The 20,106-nt window shown below is 43.0% G+C and overlaps 1 protein-coding gene across 1 annotated transcript; it reads left to right on the top strand.

The window, feature by feature from the left end:
* Positions 1-5,719: 5,719 nt before the first annotated feature.
* On the top strand, positions 5,720-17,542 carry TMEM192 (transmembrane protein 192). The gene is made up of 6 exons (XM_056855954.1): positions 5,720-5,764; positions 8,851-8,994; positions 10,722-10,986; positions 13,512-13,646; positions 16,945-17,047; positions 17,411-17,542. The coding sequence occupies exons 1-6, from the start codon at positions 5,720-5,722 to the stop codon at positions 17,532-17,534; spliced, it is 816 nt and encodes a 271-aa protein (XP_056711932.1). The 3' UTR covers positions 17,535-17,542.
* Positions 17,543-20,106: the final 2,564 nt, after the last annotated feature.

Genomic DNA, 20,106 nt, shown 5'->3' with positions numbered 1-20,106 from the left:
GGCCTCCCCGCTCCGGCCGGCGACGAGCTCCACGCGCGCGCCACCGCCGGACGCTGCTCCGGACGCTGCTCCTGCCGCCGATAGCCACGCGCTACCACCAGCCTCAGCCCGCCGCTTCCGGGGTGCAGGCAGGCGGACCGAAGCCGCTTCTCTCGTGCAGCCGGAGGAAGGCGAGGAGGAGGGTGATGTCAGCACGCAACTGCGGGGGGGAGGAGGAGGAGGAGTGCTCCTGCGCGCGCCCCCTCGCCCCTGCGTGGCCCACCCGGCGTGCGCGGGGGCCGTCAGCAAGCGCGGCAGCTGGAGTTGGGGGTGCTTCCTGCACAGGGGGAGAGGGGGGCGTCGGGGGAGGGAAGATCGGCTCGCCCGTCTGGAAAATTTAGGGGGCGGGACCCGATCTGAGACAGCAGGGTAGACTTCCCCTGACTATGGAAGATCCACTGATTTGGCAATTTTGCAATAATCTCTTCCTTTCTGGAAGATGTATTGGTGTATTAGGACAGCCAGGGACTAGCTTGTTGCTGGGCAGGATATTGATTCATTGTCCTATAAATATATGCATGTTTGTGACTTCCCTTTCTTCATATTCTACGCCCTAAAAGTTCTGGTACCTGGCTCTCACAACAGTCACTATACTATTGAGCTGTTTTGATTAAGCAGAGAGCCAGAGTTCAGCCCCTGAACTCTGCCCTGGAACACATTAAAACTGTGAAATAAAATAAACAATATTGTCGAAGGCTTTCACGGTCAGAGTTCATTGGTTCTTGTAGGTTATCCGGGCTGTGTAACCGTGGAAAGAAAATTCCAAGACCACGGTTACACAGCCCGGATAACCTACAAAAATAAACAATGTCACAATAGTGAAAGTGTTTCAAGGCATGCACAGAATGCCGTTCTTTTCTGTCTACATTTTAGATGTCTTCCTTCTATGATAATCTTCTGTCATGTTGTGTTGCAGCAAACTTCCATTTTTGGGTTCATATCCCCCCCACCCCATCACAGGGTGGCCCTTTGCCATACCAGTGGCAACAGAGGAAGCAGGCCTCCAGCCCAAATACTTTGTTTCTAATTTCACTCTATTCAGATTCTCAGTATTCCTTCCAAGTTTGTAGAGATACCTTGCCACTTTATCAGTAGGCTCTCTTATGGCCATTGTGCCCAGAACAGAGGTATTACTTAAAACAGGGATAGAATCTAAGCCAGCAGTTCCTATAGCATGGGAGTGGGGCCTAACTATGTTACTGTTTCTTTGCATCCTCCCCAGATCCTTGCAATCTGATATGCATTGCAGGTTCCATGTTTGGTACTTGGTTCCCAGGCATGCAGGGGATGATTTCAATAGGGGTCACAGGACAAGGAAGCATCAACTTCTCTGGTGTAATTTTCCTGACTTGAAACAGCTTCTGTGAGCACTGTTTGCCACATTGGGGGCTGTGATATACTGAGGACAAGTAGTGCCCCCGGTATCATTTCAGGTGGAGAAAAAATGTGTGTGTGTGTGTGGGAGGTTTATGTATGTTGTACTCCTGATCTAAATTGATCCCCACATGCTTGGGAACTGAGTTCTGAGCACAGGACTTGGAGTGCATGACCAATCACCAGGACCCGTGAAGGATGCAAGGAAAACATAACATGGAGTTAGACCCTGAGAGGTGTGGAAGCAGAATTTCTGCCTTGTGATCCAGTTCAGTGTGAATTTGGGCTTGACCTGAAAGTGGGCTGCACATCTAGGTATGCATGTCTGCTGGCCACGCCCCCAAACGCCTACATGAAATGCTCCTACCACTATGTCCAGAATAAGAAATGCACCACATTGGGAAAAAGACACTGAAACAAGAGGGTTAATGATATTGATGGAATAATGTAATGCAGATGGATTCTCTGTGTCATTTAACTCGCTATTAGCGATGTGTCATCACTCCTCTGCTCAAATTGCAGTCTTATCAGAAATTACAAGCAGTACCTTTGAACGATAATAATAAAAAAATCTTGTTCCAAATTGTCTTGCAAATGTTGGATGCAGATGCATTCACACACTGCTTTCCTGTGATTGTCCACCTCTGCCACCTACCCAACCCACCACAGGAAAAAATACCAAAGAGTTTTTGTAGTTATCTCAATCCTACTGGGGCGGGGGGAGAACAGCATAGCTTTCTTTTCTGGTGTTCCATCCCCTGTTGTCTGTGACTTCCAAAGCTGAGTAGATTCATCAAGAGTTCTAAACTGGATCACAAATACTTTGTGCATTCTCAGACTGTAGTTTGTCCAGTTGAGTTCTGAGCATGTGCCAATACAATGTACACCTCTGACCATGCAGGCGCAAAAGCAGCATGCGGACTTGAAACTTAGGTGATTTGAAACGTCATATAGCCTGCCTGTGACCCTGATATATACCCAGTCTCAGCAACCCAGTAAACTGTGAGAATACACCAGTGGGGGCTGCCTAACTAGCTTCTGTGCTAAATGCCCATACAGGTGCAAAAACGACTCATTTTAAATTGTGAACAAATGATCTAGGCAAGGGTATGGGGACGTTGCCCTGACCTGGATGGCCCAAGCTAGCCTGATCTTGTCAGATCTTAGAAGCTGAGCAGGGTCAGCCCTGATTAGTATTTGGATGGGAGACCACCAAGGAATACCAGGGTTGCTGTGCAGAGGAAGGCACTGGCAAACCACCTCTGTTAGTCTCTTGCCATGAAAACCCCCAAAAGGGGTCACCATAAGTCGCCTGCGACTTGACGGCACTTTACACACATAGGGACGTTAGAATCTAGAGAAAACAGGCATTACAATCAAGGTAAATTCAGTCTGCAAACAGCTTATTACTGTTACTGAAATGCATAGAAGTGTCTGTGTCTTCCTTAGGCATAGGTCTTGGAAATGCTGGGAATTCCCCTCTGTGCACTCTGAAAGCATTCTCCTCCACTGTCAGTTTCCTCAACAACCCTGTTTTGGCAGCAATCATTGTATCCCCCCTCCTGCCATATTCCTCCTGATTTGATGTACAGTGTTTCATGCTTGCATGCAGCATATTCCTACTCTTGTTTATTCAGAAATATCTCACTGAATTTAGTAGGACTTGCTACCAAATAGTGCTGCATAGCTCTAACATTAGAAAGGCCCTACTGGATCAGACCAAGGCCCATCAAGTCCAGCAGTCTGTTCGCACAGTGGCCAACCAGGTGCCGCTAGGAAGCCACAAACAAGACGACTGCAGTAGCACTATCCTGCCTGTGTTCCACAGCACCTAATATAATAGGCATGCTCCTCTGATACTAGAGAGAATAAGTATGCTGCATGACTAGTGTCCATTTTAACTAACAGCCATGAATACCCCTTTCCTCCATGAATATGTCCACTCCCCTCTCAAAGCCTTCCAAGTTGACAGCCATCACCACATCCTGGGGCAGGGAGTTCCACAATTTAACTATGCGTTGTGTGAAAAAATACTTCTATCTGTTTTGAATCTGTCACCCTCCAGCTTCAACAGATGACCTCACGTTCTAGTATTATTATTATAGCTCTAATATTGGAGTGTCCCTATTGCAGTGAGAACAGGTGCACCACCAATTCCATATTCATCTGGTTTTGTTAATGCCCTATGTTTCTAAGCAGCAACAAGGCAAAATTCTCATGTAATATACCTATTTATAGGCTCCTACACAACCAGTTAACTAAAACGATGGTATGCTAAGGGTGTTCATTTCCATATAAACAAGGGAATATGGAGAGATTTGGGCATAAAATTAACTGTAAATATTTACAGTATATAAATAAAATTAATTTTTGGGTGCATTGAGGCGCCATCTAATGGTCACTGAATTATAATGTTTTACTGAAGCCTGCTTAAGCCATTGTTCTTTCACTGATTATTTTCCACTGTCAAATTATGCATCTCCACTTGTCAATATTTTCTTTTTAAACCAACTGTAAACAAGACATTTGTCTTTCAAACTACGCAAGTCCAGTAGGACAGTCATATATGATGTCTTTAAATATTGTAGCACAGTGACAGTTCTAAAGAGAGAACTGAAAACTGTCAGGAAAGAGCAGTTAGAACTTCCTAAGAAATAGATGTAAAATCACCTTGCATTGAAGTATATACACTACAGTCTTTCTCCACTGTGGGGATCAAGGCAGTTTACATTAGTTTCCACTCATCCTTTTTATCTGCCAACAACCCTGTGAGGTAGGTTAGGGTAAAAGTATGTGACTAGTCCCTGCACAATACGTCATTTACAATTGTAAGCCGCATTGCACCCTTTTAACCCCATGGACTTAGTGAACTACTACTACTAAGTAGTGCCACTCTTAGTGAAGTGGAACCTCCATGTTTGGTAGCACTATATCGGATATCTGATGAAAGGAACTTTTACTCTTGACAGTTTATACCCCGAAAATACCCACACGGCTACCCTCTGAAACTATTTTAGTGCGGGAGGAAGAATAAAAGATGGCCATCATTCTCAGATTCGTCAGCTTGAGAGCATAGGGGAGGGGCTGTGGCTCAGTGCTAGAGCACCTGCTTGGCATGCAGAAGGTCCCAGGTTCAATCCCCAACATCTCCAGTTAAAGGGACTAGGCAAATAGGTGCCTGAGACCCTGGAGAGCCGCTGCCGGCCTGAGTAGTCAGTACTGACTTAGATGGACCAAGGGTCTGATTCAGTAGAAGGCAGCTTCACGTGTTCATATCCAAGGTTGACGCTGTGGCTGGAAGGAGGATGTCAAATTACACCCCAAAGCAGCAAGGGCAATCAATGGGCTTAGAGGGGAGTAACTCTGCACAAGACCGCACTGCAAAGCAACTTTAACGTTCTCAAAAGTGCACCTTTTCTTTAATGCAGTTTACCCTCCCGTTCCCGGCGAGTTTCCCATTTTCCGTTTCCAACAGCCGGCGGAGTCGCCGACTTTAGCCCCAGCTTTTGCTCCCAACCAAATCAGCAGCATCGTGCCAGTCACAGCAAAGCCCCAGCCTGCATAACGAATACTATGGCTTAGTAGTAGAAAAGGGCAAGAGTCCAGTAGCACCTTAAAGACTAACAAAAATATTTTCTGGTAGGGTATGAGCTTTCGTGAGCCACAGCTCACTTCTTCAGATACCTGAAGAAGTGAGCTGTGGCTCACGAAAGCTCATACCCTACCAGAAAATATTCTTGTTAGTCTTTAAGGTGCTACTGGACTCTTGCCCTTTTCTACTAGAAATTTTTTTTTTGTTAGTCTTTAAAGTGCTCCTGGACTCTTGCCCTTTTCTACCAGAAAATATTCTTGTTAGTCTTTAAAGTGCTCCTGGACTCTTGCCCTTTTCTACTAGAAAATGTGTGTGTTAGTCTTTAAGGTGCTCGTGGACTCTTGCCCTTTTCTACCAGAAAATATTCTTGCGAGTCTTTAAGGTGCTCCTGGACTCTTGCCCTTTTCTACTACTGCAGACAGACTAACGCGGCGACCCACTGCGAATTATCTTTATGGATCAGTAAAGCGCTTAAACCCTAGCCCGCTTCTGATTCGCCGCCCGCAACCAACCCGATGGAAAGGGAGGCGGTTCTTCGGAGGGCCGAAGTCCTGCCATAGGGACGCGGGTTGGAGGAGGAGGAGGTTTGGGCGGAAGTGGAGCCCGAGGCTGCCCGGCGTCAGGGCGGCAGCGCAGGAGGCGGGGCGTTCGCTATAAACACAGCCGGGGTGGCGCCGCGCGGGTCTCGAGACCGGAAGCGAGGGGCGCTTGGCGATGGCGGGAGGCTCGGCTGCAGGAGCGCGCCAGCAGCTGGATAATGTGAGTGGGGCAAAGGCCGTGGAGCCTGCTCCTGGCGTATGGTGCTCTTGCATGCTCTGGTGGGTTTGTGTCCAGCCTCCATAGGAGCAATTGGCTGGGGGGAGGAGGAAGAGGGGTGGTGGTGGTGATGGCATTGCTGCTTGGCCCCTGCTGGACACATGTACGCTGGTTGTTTTCGAGGTTCCGCTTTGGGTTTCACACATTAACAGACCACTTCAGGATACAATGGCTCCATATTAACATACCACACCCTCATTAGCACATTATCTGGATACTTACAGGACAATGGTTAGCACATTAGCTTTGATACTTTTTGCAGGACAATGACTCAGCTCAACCACCACCCCCTTTTCTGGCTATATATTACTCTTCCTACACACTTGACACTGAGAGACACTGTCTTTCAGTGTGACTCCTCTGAAGATGCCTGCCACAGCTGCAGGCGAAACGTCAGGAAAGAAAATACCAGGACCACGGTCACACAGCCCGGATAACCTACAAGAACCGACGAACTCTGACCGTGAAAGCCTTCGCCAATATTCCGCTTTGGAGCTTCGTTCCCATGACCGTGAGAAACAGGGAAGCATTACGTGATTAGTCGCACTACTCGGAATGCTTCTTTGCTTTCTCCCCCGCCTTTGACGGTAATAAGCCCCTTAGGGCCGGCAAAGCACCCTTCTGTTACCGCTCCCTGTAGTTTCGTAGAACTGGAAGGCTTACACGCCCTGTTGTGGTTTTGGTTCATCCTTTGGGATGTATGACACGGCTTCTAAAATATTGGGGGTTACCGCACTTGTTATTCCCAGCAATGTATTGAGAGTTTGAAAACGTTATGAAAAAATACTGTTCGCGCTTTGTTTTGGCCCCTTTAGCTGTGAAGACAAAGCGGTGTTTTTTTATAACATTTTCAAACTCTTAATACATCGCTGGGAATGCAAAGTGCGGTGAACCCCATGGTTCGGTTCTCTCAGTCCTGCTGCAGCGTACCTGGAAATGGGTAGGGAGGTGGTAAACCGCCTCCACCTGCTTCTCATGCTTCCTTTCGGCCAGGCAACCTTAATGGAGTTGTGGAATCCTTTTGCTGAGCCTTGTCTATCCTCTTCATCAGATAAAGGCTGGTGGGCGTGGCTTCTACTGGGGAGTGTTAAGGCATGTTACTTTTATTTTCTAATCATGTGATGAGCTTCCTGTCACGTGGACCGGACTTACACTCACGTATGTAATTAGCTTTACACGCAGATGGTTCCAGGTTTGATCCTTGGTATCTCCAGTTAGAAGGCTTGGGTAAGTAGGTGGTGTGAAGACCTCAGCTTGAGACCCTGGAGAGCTGCTGCCAGTCAAGAGTAGATAATACTGCCCTTGATAGACCAGTGGGCTGGTTATAGGAGTGAGACAGCTTCATATATGTGGTGTTCTGATTTCAAGCTGTGAAGTAGCTGTGTAAAGGTAGTCCCCTGTGCAAACAATAAGTCATTACTGACCCATGGGGTGATGTCGCAACCCGACATTTACTAGGCAGACTATGTTGACGGGGTGGTTTGCCAGTGCCTTCCCCAGTCATCTACACTTTACCCACAGCAAGCTGTGTGTGTAAAATGCCATCAAGTCGCAGCCGACTTATGGCGACCCCTTTTTGGGGTTTTCATGGCAAGAGACTAACAGAGGTGGTTTGCCAGTGCCTTCCTCTGCACAGCAACCCTGGTATTCCTTGGTGGTCTCCCATCCAAGTACTAACCAGGGCTGACCCTGCTTAGCTTCTGAGATCTGACGAGATGAGGCTAGCCTGGGCCATCCAGGTCAGGGCCCCGCAAGCTGTAGCTGTGATCAAATGGTGCATCTTGTGTTGCAATGAGAAACAGTTACTGTGTTGTATGGGGGGCTTCATATACATATATGGTGTCTGCATATACAACTGCAGCTGAGTTAACATGGAGTTAGAACTGTTAGAAAGATGCTGAAGAGTTTTACTAAGCTGTGAATGCTGCTGTGAGTCTTGAGGTTCTGTGTTTCTGCATCTTCAGCTCGTCTTTAAGTGTGTGGTACTTTGTGAGCAGACTTGTTGGGAAATACTCTCACTTCAAAGCTGTGTACTTTCAACTTGTACTTTAAACGGGAGATAAAGGTATATTGTAGGCTTTTATGTGCAGTGCTGAACTAGGTGGGTTTCCCAAATAAGATAAACAATGTCTGCCTGTTTGGGTGACCGAGAGGTCTAACTAAATGCCATAAAAGTTTAGGGGATGCCTTCTTGTCTAAACCCCCTGGCTGTTTTAGAGCTAGATTAGACAACATGCCTTTTCAATCCTTTTCTGCTGCAATTGAATTCATCGGTGATTGACTCTGATAAGAATTCTTAGGAATAATTTGTGTTGTCAGGGTAGATGGCTTAAAAGTCTATAATGGAGATAGAGTTCCAGTTTTGTTAAAAGTGGGTTGCTGTTAGAATTTAAACAGTACCCTTTGTAACAATTTAAACAGAACCCTTTGTAACAGTTTGCAGGGTTCAAAAATTAACTTGTTCAGTTGCACCCAGATAAGTTTTAAAATGCAAAGACAGAACTTGCTTATGTGCGCACAGCTAAGCAGATCTAGGCATTGTTAGTCCACCACCACAATCTTCACTATCCAGGTAACATATTTTTTGACAGTCAAGTCACAGCTGACTTATAGTAGCAAGAGATGGTTTGCCATTGCCTGCCTCTGCATGGCTCCCCTGGACTTCTTGGTGGTCTCCCATTCAAATACTAACCAGAGCTGACCCTGCTTAGCTTCTGAGATCTGATGAGACTGAGCTAGCCTGGCTCATCTAGGTCAGGGCCCAGGTAACATTGCCATGCCCTTATTTATTTACTGTCAGCTCCAGTGCATTCAGTTCACAAGACTATTAGTGCTGTGCTGTGTTAAGCCAGTCTAAGCCCAGAGTAATTCTGTAGGGGATGATTGTTTAAAATTGGTTTGTTAATTCTATTTTTGTAAACCAGTAACACACATGTAAATGTAGTCAGTTCAGCGATTTCACCTTTTCTTCCTAATGTGAAGATTCTTAGTTACCCACCTCAAATACCATGTTGCTAAATTTATTTCAGGGGTCTCTGGAGATAACACAGAGCATGGAGGATGACCCCCTACTTGAAACGCTACTTCCACCTCATGCGTTACATTCTTGTCTGCGTCCGAAGTTCTACACTATACCTACAGTCTGCTTTGCCAATATTTTGTTGCTGTTACATGTAAGTTGTTAAAGTACTATCTAGCCAAATATTGTATAGGTGTGGCTTGGTGTTTTCCTCAATTTCTGGGATAGTTTGTCTGGAGTGTGCTTGTCTCAAGTGACCTTTCACATTCAGCTAGCTAGGGTTTAAGTGTTTTACTAATATATAGTATTGTTATGCAGAGAGAAGGCTATGTCTTCAACCTTGGGATGGATCCAACCAATTTTTCCTGTGCTAAAAAAGGGATGACTACCCAAAAAGTCTGTTCTGGCGATCATGGAACCTGCATGGATGGGGGTTAAAATAAGGGAATTTGCATGAAATTGAATGGGGGGGGGTGTCAAAGAGCTTCAACCAGCCTCCACCAGCTGGAGCTGCTTTGGTCAAAAGATTCCCAAAAAGACAAAACCTTGAACTCCAGGCTTTCGCCCCAAGTCCAAGGAGTAGCTGCCACCAGCCCTTTACTAAAGGTTGAGCTCCAGGGAAAGGATAAGGGCAATCCTCTCCCAACTCACTTCAAAAGTTAAGTGCAACGCTTACCCTGCAAGGAAGAGGCCTTGCTGGGGAAAAGATTACACTCCAAAAAATGTCTTAGGTTTTTGGTAGGTGGTTTTTACACTCACACAAGGCACTTAGAATTTAGCTTGGAATCCCAAAATCAAAAGACACAATCCATTTAAAGGCTAACAATTTATTTATAAGATTTATGCTGGTTTAATGGAAAGAAAAGAGGTTTCATGAAGTGATAGGCAATAAAATAAAAAACCCATTTAGCATAGCTAACTAATACATTCAAAAGTCTTTTTGGTTCAAAAGGATTGGCAAAGGTTTCTTGCATCAGGTTTACAGTTACCAACTTCGAAAGATGCTTCCAGCATTCAAGAGTTTCACAAGGTTGTCCAAAGTTTCTCCAAGCAGGTCAGCTTGACCAGAGTTTCCCCCTCAAGGGCCAAAATCAAATGGGTTGTGATGCCACCAGCACAGCTCTCCTGCTGTACCCCAAAGCGGGCATGATTTGCTCAGGACTGGTCTGTCCTTATATTCGCTTTCTCAAAGGGATGAGCTCATAGAAGCCAACTGAGAAAACGAAAGCAATTAGCTGGTAATTAATCGCTTGGTTAGAAATGCTGACTCCTTAATAGATGTGTTCAGGTGAGGAAGCTTACAGAACTACCTGCACCTGGACATTGTCATGATGGCTGACCGATTAGTTACTATGGCAATGCATGGCCTTGCATTCCAGAAAGGGGAGAGAAAGGTTTAACGAGAAGCAGCTGGTTGCCTATCTTGTTCTCTCCACAAAAGCAGTTTTCTAAAGGAAACTTATTTTGCTGGTCTAAAATCTCAATAACACAGCATTCATAGGCCTCTAGGCCTGAACCGAAAGAAATCATACAATCCAAGAAATTGAGAGACCTCAACTTCTTGACGGGGGTGGTGGGAATTACTAGATCCAACTTTCTGCTTTGTTCCTTGGTCACAGTGAATTGTGACAATGCTAGAGTAGAACTGGCTTATTTACAAGCTTGTGTCAGCATAGGTATATCTCATGATTACTCCTAATGGATTTAAGGCTACTTAATGGGTTTAAACTGCAGCAGACCCAACATTTAAGAACAGTGGACTGAAATGAATGGGTAAAGGACAACTTGGGTAAAACCCGATGTAATTTCAGAGGTATTGAATGAGCTAAAATGTTTAAACCAAGCATTGAAATCCTAATGCTTTGGGTTTTTTCTTCCTAGGTTGCCTTTGTTATCCTGGCTTTTTTAGCAGGTATGTTTTGTTCTTATCCTGATGCAAGTGCAGATATGTGTCCTAGAAGATACATGTATCCGCTTAAAGTGCAAACTGCTATAATGACTGCCAAGGTAATTCTCTGGCTTCTACACATGTTCCTTGAACTGTATGTTCACTACCACCACAGTAAGGCCAGATGCAGAGGCTATCTCTTAATCTACCGAAACACAAGGCATCTGAAGAGGCTTCCGCTGCTAATTCAGTCTGCAGGTGAGCCTGAATTTTTCATGCCTTTTCATCTGCCAGCTGTTAAATATGAATTGACTGACATATGCAACATAAGCTGTTAAGCTGGAGTTATGTTATGGTCTCCCAGTGGGACTCCTTCTACGCTGACTTCCCTAGATTGCTCTGGCTTGTCTTGGTTTCTGAAGCTGTACTAGTCATACACTGAATTCCTTATGTTTCTATCATAAGCCATAACTAATTAACAAGCATAAACCTTGAGAATCAAAACATTCACTGCAGCAAAAAAAGATGTTCACATTCATCCAATGAGATATGTACATTCAGAGTAAAAATGTTTGAAGTAATACATAACTATTTTCTACATCTGATAATCCTTGATTGATCAAAATGAAAAAGTACTTGAGGATTGACTATCAGTTTAATTTGGAGCTGTGGTAATGTGAAAGTAGCCACATTCTGTGTGATTTTCTTACTGGCTGGAAACAAAAGCCTATTTTTGTTGGGTAAATCTACACAGCAGGCAAGAGCATACTAGTCACACTCAGAGTTCGAAGACTCCAATTCTGTGCACAGTTGCTTGGGAGTAGACTTTACTGAACTCAGTGGGACTATTGAGCATAGCTAGGATTGGGCGCCATCGTTTTTTGCATAAACACATAAATATGATGCTGCAGAATTCTGTTCATGCTGCAGTTTAGTTATAGAAGCTTGTTGGTTGGTTCTTCATGGTGAAGAGTATGCATATGATATTGCAGGGTGTTGGCAGAAAACTGGCTTGGGCTGTACTGAATTTGGTAATATCTGGGTATATGCATACATTCACCAAGACAGCAGACTGCTCTGTAATAAACTGTGTCCTTGTTCATCCCTTGCTGAGCAGCAGCAGTTAACTAATTTAGATTTTTAACTTGCCCTAGCAGTGCAAATGTTTGTAGCCCTAAAATCTTTAGCAGTAGTTTCTTTTAACAGTTAGACCTATATCCTCGAATTTGCAAAGCAGCTTTCCACATTTCAGCAAAAACAAATAGAACAGATTAAATCCAGCAATATAAACCTCTAAGTGCAATATCAGTTAACTTAAAAAAAAAACACGTTGTAAGATTGTCAGCCATAAAACTTCTCAGAGGACACGAAGAATGAAACAAGCTTATAGTTGCCACCCAGCTTGGTGTGTGTGTAAAGTGCCTTCATGTCGCAGCTGACTTATAGCGACCCCTTTTGGGGTTTTCATGGCAAGAGACTAACAGAGGTGGTTTTTACCAGTGCCTTCCTCTGCAGAGCAACCCTGGTATTCCTTGGTGGTCTCCCATCCAAATACTAACCAGGGCTGACCCTGCTTAGCTTCTGAGATCTGCTGAGATCAGGCTTCCCAGGTACCAACATAAAAATCTATTTTTGCAGAAGTTGCTTCAGGCAAAATTTTCCAGTTTATAGATCATTGTTAAGAAATGGCCACTAGGTAGAGCTCTGGAGATGAGGAAAGATGTTGGTTTCAAAGTAGGGCCCGCAGCTAGATACCCTTGATGATCTGAATTTGCAGAAAAATCCTTCTCTGAAGTAATGCTTAATTATTCAAGTGTGTGAAGCATCTGACAAACTTTCAAATGCCATTGCGAAGTGGACATGCATTGCGCTTTTAAAATAATGTTGGGGTGTTCTTGATAGGGCAAGATCAGATTTGCCTAGAATTGAGGAGAGATCAGATTTGCCTAGAATTGAGGAGAGAACATGAAACAAGATTGATTTAGCTGTTTACCAGCATCTTATTTTGGTCATTAGTTCCTTTCAAGAACAATAAATGCTTTTCCTGTTCACCTTGAGGGTGTCATAGCCCTTCGGCTAGCAAGAACTTTGTATAAATTTTAGATACAAGTTTGATGCAGGCAAAGTAGTTGAAATGTAGGTTAAAGCTTTGCACCTTAAAATTTCTAGTTATTGATCTCTGTAGTTCAAGTAAGTATAAGCTAGGGAAAAGTTGGAGGAATTTGAGGTCTAATGGGGAAATTCAGAGTTTCTCAAACTAGTGTGTAGATCTGTATGTTTAGGTAATTCCTCAACCAAGTATGCTGTTTTAAATTGCTGATTATTTGTGCACATGAATACACATTTGTTAGTAATGTAATTATAAGTATCGTTGCTTTTAACTTTAACATATAAGCATGTTTGGTAATATCCCAGAAGAAAATATAAAGGCCTATTCCAATTAGTGGGATCCACTACTGCATGCATGACCATCAAAAAGTTCAGTCTAATAGCCTCTGAAACTATTTGCAATGGTACCAGTTACCATTCAGAGAAGGTGAAGAATCCCACTCTAATTTGTCGTGCAAAGACAGTGATATCTCCACTCAAGTGAATGGGCTGTGCGTGCAGCATTTTAGTTAGAGGGAATATGTGCAGCTTGTACACCACTTTATTCCATGGCTAGATGTGTCACAATTCAAACTTACTGCTTTTCAGTGTGTAAATGTGTGAGTGCTTAAGCCATTTAAAAAAATTAGCCTGGTGGTTTGTTTGTACTATATCTTGTCCCTTTCCTCCTGTAGGTAATGCAGCTTTACTTCTGCTACTGTCAGTGCAACATTCCTTTCCTGAACACAGTAAATTGTACCTCTGCTTCATCTTGGCAGTCTTGAGTGTGGAGCTGATTTGTTCATTGATATGCCTGGTTATTTATACAGGTGAGGACTTGGGGCATGGCCTTGCCTTTTGAAGCCACATTATTCTCTTGCTTTCCTAGATGCATTACTAAGATTTTTATTTAATACTTTGTCCCGTCCTTTTTCAAAGGAGCTCAGGGCAGTATATGGGATGGCACCATGATAATACAAGCAAATTTGTCGTTGCCTTCTGTGGCTGTCCAGTATTCTTGCCTAGGACAACTAGAGAATGTTCCATTGTTCATGGTTATCATAATAGTAAGCATTAAATAGAGTTTTAGGATGTTCAGAGTGCTTCATGTGTACTCTCGATAATCCTGAGACCAACGCTGTAAGGTCACTTGCTCTTTCAGCATTAGTAATTAGTTGAGGGGTGTTATGGCTGAAGAAAGTGAGGATTTGGAATTTGCATCCTTCAATAGTGTGGGTGTTTAGGTCCTGTTTAATTAGAACTGAATCAAATGTGCCAAGGCTCCACCCCCAAATGTGCCATTTATGTACTGATGCTTTTAATCAGTTGACCCGTTCCCAGTTGCATCTATAGATAATTAGCTTCTGCAACTAAGTTTCTGCAGTCAAGTGTCTTACCTTTCTAAAATCTTAACGGTAATTTACTTAGCTGTCCCTTGCACTGATCAAATCTCAATACTATGTAGTAATTTTTTTAAAATTGAAAATCAGTGAACTGCACCGTAGAGGAAGGTATCGATATGCTGTAATCTGTTACTTTGCATAATAGTTTTGATGTTGGCCTTTGTAACATCATGTGGTAGAGTGCCCATGTACTGAAAGGAAAGCTACTTATCAGTGCCCCCCCTTCTTTATGCAGATAACTCTTTCAGAAGTTAAGGTCTATGCATAAGGTTCATAGTTGATCTGTGGTTGTTTATGCATGGGTGTTTTACCTGAGGTTCATTGCTCACTGGACCCACACTTTCCTGTTGGGAATCTATGCACCAGCAGTATCTAAGCTCATATCAAGTCCCCACCCCTTTAAATGTTGCTTTGTAATTGGCTTACGTAGTAGTGCTTAGTGTGAGAAAATCCCCCCCATACCCAATTAAAAGAGCATTTTAAGGACAAAAAACAGAAATCTGAAAGGGGGGGAAGAAATCCAATCCTCAGTTTTAAAAAGCCTGCTCAGAAAGAACTCAGAGGAAGCATTTGAATCCCCACCTCTTTACACACTGTAATTGGCTGTCTTGTTGCTGTGAGACAAACCAAGCTTCCGTGTCCCGCGCTTTGCCTTATGCATGGGGATTTCACCCAGGCTGAGCTCAGGGGAGATGGAAGAATCAGGTTAACAGAGGAACAGGAAGTCCCGGGATTTGTGAAGGCTGGCAGCGAGGTCATCTCTAATGGACAGAAAACTCATGCATAACTCCCAAGGAATAACCGAGACAGACCAGAGTGAAAGTACCCATGCATAAATGACCATTTCCAGTTTGGAGAGCCAGCCTGGTATAATGGTTAGAGTGTCAGACTAGAATCTGAGAAACTTGGTTTTTGAATCCCCACTCTGCCATGGAAGCTTGCTGGGTGATCCTGGGCCGCTCACACATTCTGAGTCTTAACTTAATTCACAGGGTTGTTGTGCAGACAGAAGGAGAGAACAATTTAAGCCATTTCAGGTCCTGATTGTGAACATTGGTGGGGTATAAATGGAATAAACAAAACACTAGCTGAATCAGTAGATCAAAAATCCTTTACACATGTTAAAATATGTTTCATAGTGCAGAAAGATTAAACATCTGATTTGATACCTAGTAACAATCTTGTTTAACTTCAGTTGGTTAATTCATGAATAGTGTATAAATACTTTCGTTTTTCAAAAACGTTCTTTCCCCAACCACTTTTCCAATGTCACAAAATACTGGTCTTTAAGGTGCTATAGACCCTGACATGGATGGCCCAGGCTAGCCTGATCTCGTCAGATCTCAGAAGCTAAGCAGGTTCAGCCCTGGTTAGTATTTGGAATACCAAAGGAATTCCAAATACCACCAAGGAATACCAGGGTTGATGTGCAGAAGAAGGCACTGGCAAACCACCTATCTGTTAGTCTCTTGCCATGAAAACCCCAAAAGGGGTCGCCATAAGTCGGCTGCGACTTGACGGCACTTCACACGCACACACACACACACACACACACACACACACACACACACGGTGCTATAGGACTCTGGTCCTATCCTTGAAATATCTTAATTTGTTGGTGTATTGCCTAGTCCTAAAAGATCTGGGCTGTATGGTGAAGCACCTTTCTGTAGCATCCTCTTAAGTTAAAGAATAATTCTCCTGTGATCTTCCAATACCAACCACCTGCCAAACCTCTGTTGAAACTGTCTATTTGACTCTGTTGGGACACCTGTTGGTCTTCGGTGTCTTTGGCTGAGTGTGCTGAGGTAATCTGATCGGCTGATAGCCGAATCTGAGATGGATGATGACTTCTGTGAGCCATTCTTGTCTGATTACTTTACTGCTTGCTGACACAACTGCCTTAGCTATTCCTCTGATCAGTCATGCAAACTGCTTGCACTCAGCAGGTGGCCTAGTGAGGCAATTCTAGAAGGGATCGGAAGAAACCTATTCACAAGGAATTGCTGACTGAGTAAATGAGAATAAAGCATTGCGAAAGACCCTGCACCCAGATCTGTACTGCTGTCTGACTGAGTTTTGTGAAGACAATTCATATTAGTGTGATGAGGTGTATTCACATATGAGTAGTTTATTTACTACTTAAAACAGTCTCAACGTGAGTCCTGCACAGTGAGGTCAGAACTGTCCCTAAGGGAATACCAACTATTTCTAACCTGTACTATTTCATGCTCCTATAGTCACTTTTTCCGGTGATAATTATGTTGTGCCTTTTTATTTGAGCATTCAAAGGACAGTGCTGTCAGCCCCAACTTAAGTGAATGTGGATCAATGTAGCACCTGAGGTGCTCTCTGTTCCCCTTCATCCTAACATAATAAACCTTTCAAATGCCTTAACCTTGGTTAGCCTGGGCTGCTTTTGTGTGTTGGCTGAGGCATGTGCCACCAGAGCATTTGATGAGTGGCTACTTCTACTTAGAATGTAAGTAGATCCCTAAGCAACATTCATCCATTTGACTTGGATGAACTCAATTTTCAAGGAGCAAAGTATTGACATTCTTTCTCCCCCCCCCCCTCAAATGCTGTACGCTTTAACTTGGATCAGCTATGCCTGGCTCATGAAGGGGTCTCTGTAGAACAGAACCAGAACAATCTGTTCAACGTTTCAATATGTTGTGCCAATATCAGACTGTTCCTAAATAGCTTTTTTCTTTTTGAATTATAGTGAAAGTGAGCAACTTTAACCGGGCAAAACCCAGACCCGACATCATAGAAGAAGAAAATATGTATGCATATTCTAATCGGATTACCTCAGAAGTTGGATTCAGGTAACATTCGCTGTTTGTGCTTCAGTCACACCTCGTGTACAGCACCTAGCACTGGATGTCAGTTACAGCTGTACAGATACTAAAGGAATAGCAGTATATTTCAATGGTTCTTTGTTAGTTGGGTATTGGCAAAGCTAATGATTAGCAAGGCATGTTTGAGCTACAGCTGATGGTCTTCTAGAGCTTAGCTGTACAAACCTCATGGGTTCAGCTGTGGCTTCTGAATTTGGAACTGATTATGTAATGCTATTTTGTCATTTTAAGCATTGTATCTGTAAGGGAAGAAGGGCTAGGGTGTAGGAGTGGGAAGAAACCTAGTGGTAAAGGAAGCCTATAACTTGGTATGAATTTTCTACCTTTCAGGGAAACATCAGTGTTGGAAGAAATAGTTGAAAAACAAGGCGACGTGATTGAATATCTTCAGCGGCACAATGCCCTACTCAGCAAGAGACTGCTGGCGTTGACATCCCAACAGGCCAGAAGTTAGTGGTGCCCCAGAAACCGTGTGAGAACATTGTGAGAAATGCAGGACCAACGACACACTGAATGAGAACAGAAAATGTTCCAAATAAAAGCTGAACAGTAGCATTCCCAGTTCTTCACACCAGCTGGAGGTATTCTGGCTTGGTGCTAAAACTTTTAGGTGTTGACATGTATTTTGGAGGTTTTTCTAAAATCCCTGCAGTACATAAAATGAACATTTGCCAGGGGAAAACCACTTAAGTTTCTAATTCAAATGGATGCAAATTGCTGAAGATCTTTATGGTGGTTTGGGATTCAGTGTTTTATGAAACAGATTTGTTGGCCAACCTCCTCACTTCTAAAGTATCAGAACAGTGTTTTTGTGCGTTCTGCATTTGTATAGTAATTAGTAGGTCATCATGTAAATGTTTTAAAAAGGGATTAAGGATGATTAAAGTATCTGTGCTAAAACTGGTACGGCTGAAGGCACAGGGACAGTGACAAACTCCCATAGGAGAGCCGGCTGGGAAGCGGCCCAATACACTAGGGACAGTGTTGCCATTCAAACTGTGCTGACTTGGTCAAATTCTATTAGTATGTGCATTGGTTACACAGCCTTGTAAGGTTAGAGGCAGGTGATCTAAAAGGGAATGGAGACTACACACAAGTGAGATGGAGCAGCGGAGGGAAAGTTTGTGTCGAGTCCAAAATGTACTGTGTACGTAAGACTTCAGTTAAGGGTAGTATGTACCACAAGGTATACAAAAATGACACAGACAACTTGAAAACTTTTGATGCCTTTGTTCATACGATGTACTGAGTAACTGCATCCCATAATAAGTAGATAGCGGCATTTGGAACATTTGAACATGAACACATCCAGCTTATTTATCTCGACTGCCTGGTTATCCTTCGGTGTGTCTTCTAAGTAGGGGATAACTAAGCATAATTAAGAGAAGGTATCAATGCATATTTAAGGACATGCATAACAACCAGTATACAAATGCTTGCACCTTCTGTTGGTGACTTGGTATGGACATTCCAAGAGGTATTTCATATTATATGGACAATGGTTTAAATAGCTCTAAATTCTTTAGAACAAATCACTTGTGATATATCCTGTACATGGGATATACATACATACCTTTCAGTTCACTGCATCTTTGGAGATCAAGCAGAATCTTTTTTTAAATGCTTCAGTTATGGTACAATGTAAACTTCACTACATACAGTGCAAAATCCTGCCATTGTTGCTGCTACTGTTTTTTTAGTTCATGATGATACCTAATGATTGTCAGTTCTTAATATGTCAGCATTTTTATCCCAAAGCCAAGTGGTTCATAGTCAAGGAATTTATAGCTGCTTATTAGCCTTGAATGTCTAATCTCTGGATCTGTAAATTCAGCAGAAGCTGCTTTGGGACATGTCCTGCTCTTAAGTTCTCTGTCATGTTATTAGCTGTCTGTGTGCTGTATCTTTTGCTGCCAAGACTTGTCTGTATACCTTACCCTGTATTTCTATAGGAAGACATATTAAAAAGAGGGTTTTCTGATTAATATGGGCTGTGGTCATCTTTAAGAAGAACAAAGGCATGCTACCTTGCTATACTTGAGCCGAACTGACTGTTAATCCACTATTTCTCATTGAGCAATGTGTTTAAGTATTGTGCAAAAGAAGAACAAGCTAACTGGGATTGACTGCTTCTAACATGCCTGTTACTTTTTAATAGTGTATTAAACACAGCTGGGATTTTATAGGGAAGATGAATGAATGGATAACTTTATTTTTAAAGCACACTCAGGTTTTGATGTGATTTGTGTGAAACTTGTTCTATACATTTTGTAATAAACACAGTGAAATAATAAATTCAACAAGATGATACCCTGCTCAGTTGTATTTATTGTTCGAGGCTTTGCATCTGAAGCCCACAAAGTCTTTAAGCTGTAGTAAATCTGAGTATTGATGTTGTGGTTCAACAGAGTAACTTTCTGCTAAATGACCAGTACTATTAGAAAGCCAGCATCCACTCGAAGCTTTTTCCATATGATGCTGTAGGCCAGGTCTAACAGGACCAATTATCTGTGTCCACTGGAAAATGAGGTAATTGATGTAGTAATTATTTCTGAGTGATTATCCAATAAAGTATTATATGGAACACCAGGAATCAATACAAGAATTGCTAGCATTACACTGAACCATCTACCTACATCTCAGTGTATGACCAGATCTTCATTTCTAGCACTTCCAATTATAATTAACCCAAATTATTTTAGAAATCAGACTTTGAGACCTGGTTTTGGTTTTAGAAATTAATTTTGTATCATCTCTCCTAATGCGGCAATTGGAGGAGAACCCTTATTTCTGAATTATATTGTGCAGCCGCTTGAAAACTTGAGATTCCTTAAGCAGAATGTTCCCATTTTATCCTCAATATGTATGAGACCTAATTAGATTCAGCATTAGCAAACTTTATGTGTTTATAGTAGGAACCCAAATTTATCTCCTGGAAACACCTCCCCGGATGACTTCCCCGAGGTTGAATACTCTCCAGAAGAAAGGAGCGGGAATTTGAACCAGAACCAGAGTCTTTCCAGCCT

The sequence above is a fragment of the Euleptes europaea genome, chromosome 9, assembly GCF_029931775.1.
Source record: "Euleptes europaea isolate rEulEur1 chromosome 9, rEulEur1.hap1, whole genome shotgun sequence".
NCBI lineage: Eukaryota > Metazoa > Chordata > Lepidosauria > Squamata > Sphaerodactylidae > Euleptes > Euleptes europaea.
The sequence above is the reverse complement of the archived record's forward strand: the minus strand, read 5'-3'. Positions and strand labels throughout refer to the sequence as shown.

Bases quoted from the DNA above. Each gene is read 5' to 3' on its own strand.
- TMEM192 (XM_056855954.1), top strand. From the start codon at position 5,720: ATGGCGGGAGGCTCGGCTGCAGGAGCGCGCCAGCAGCTGGATAAT. The intron at 5,765-8,850 runs GTGAGTGGGGCA...AATTTATTTCAG, and splicing joins CGCGCCAGCAGCTGGATAAT to GGGTCTCTGGAGATAACACA. The intron at 8,995-10,721 runs GTAAGTTGTTAA...TTTTCTTCCTAG, and splicing joins ATATTTTGTTGCTGTTACAT to GTTGCCTTTGTTATCCTGGC.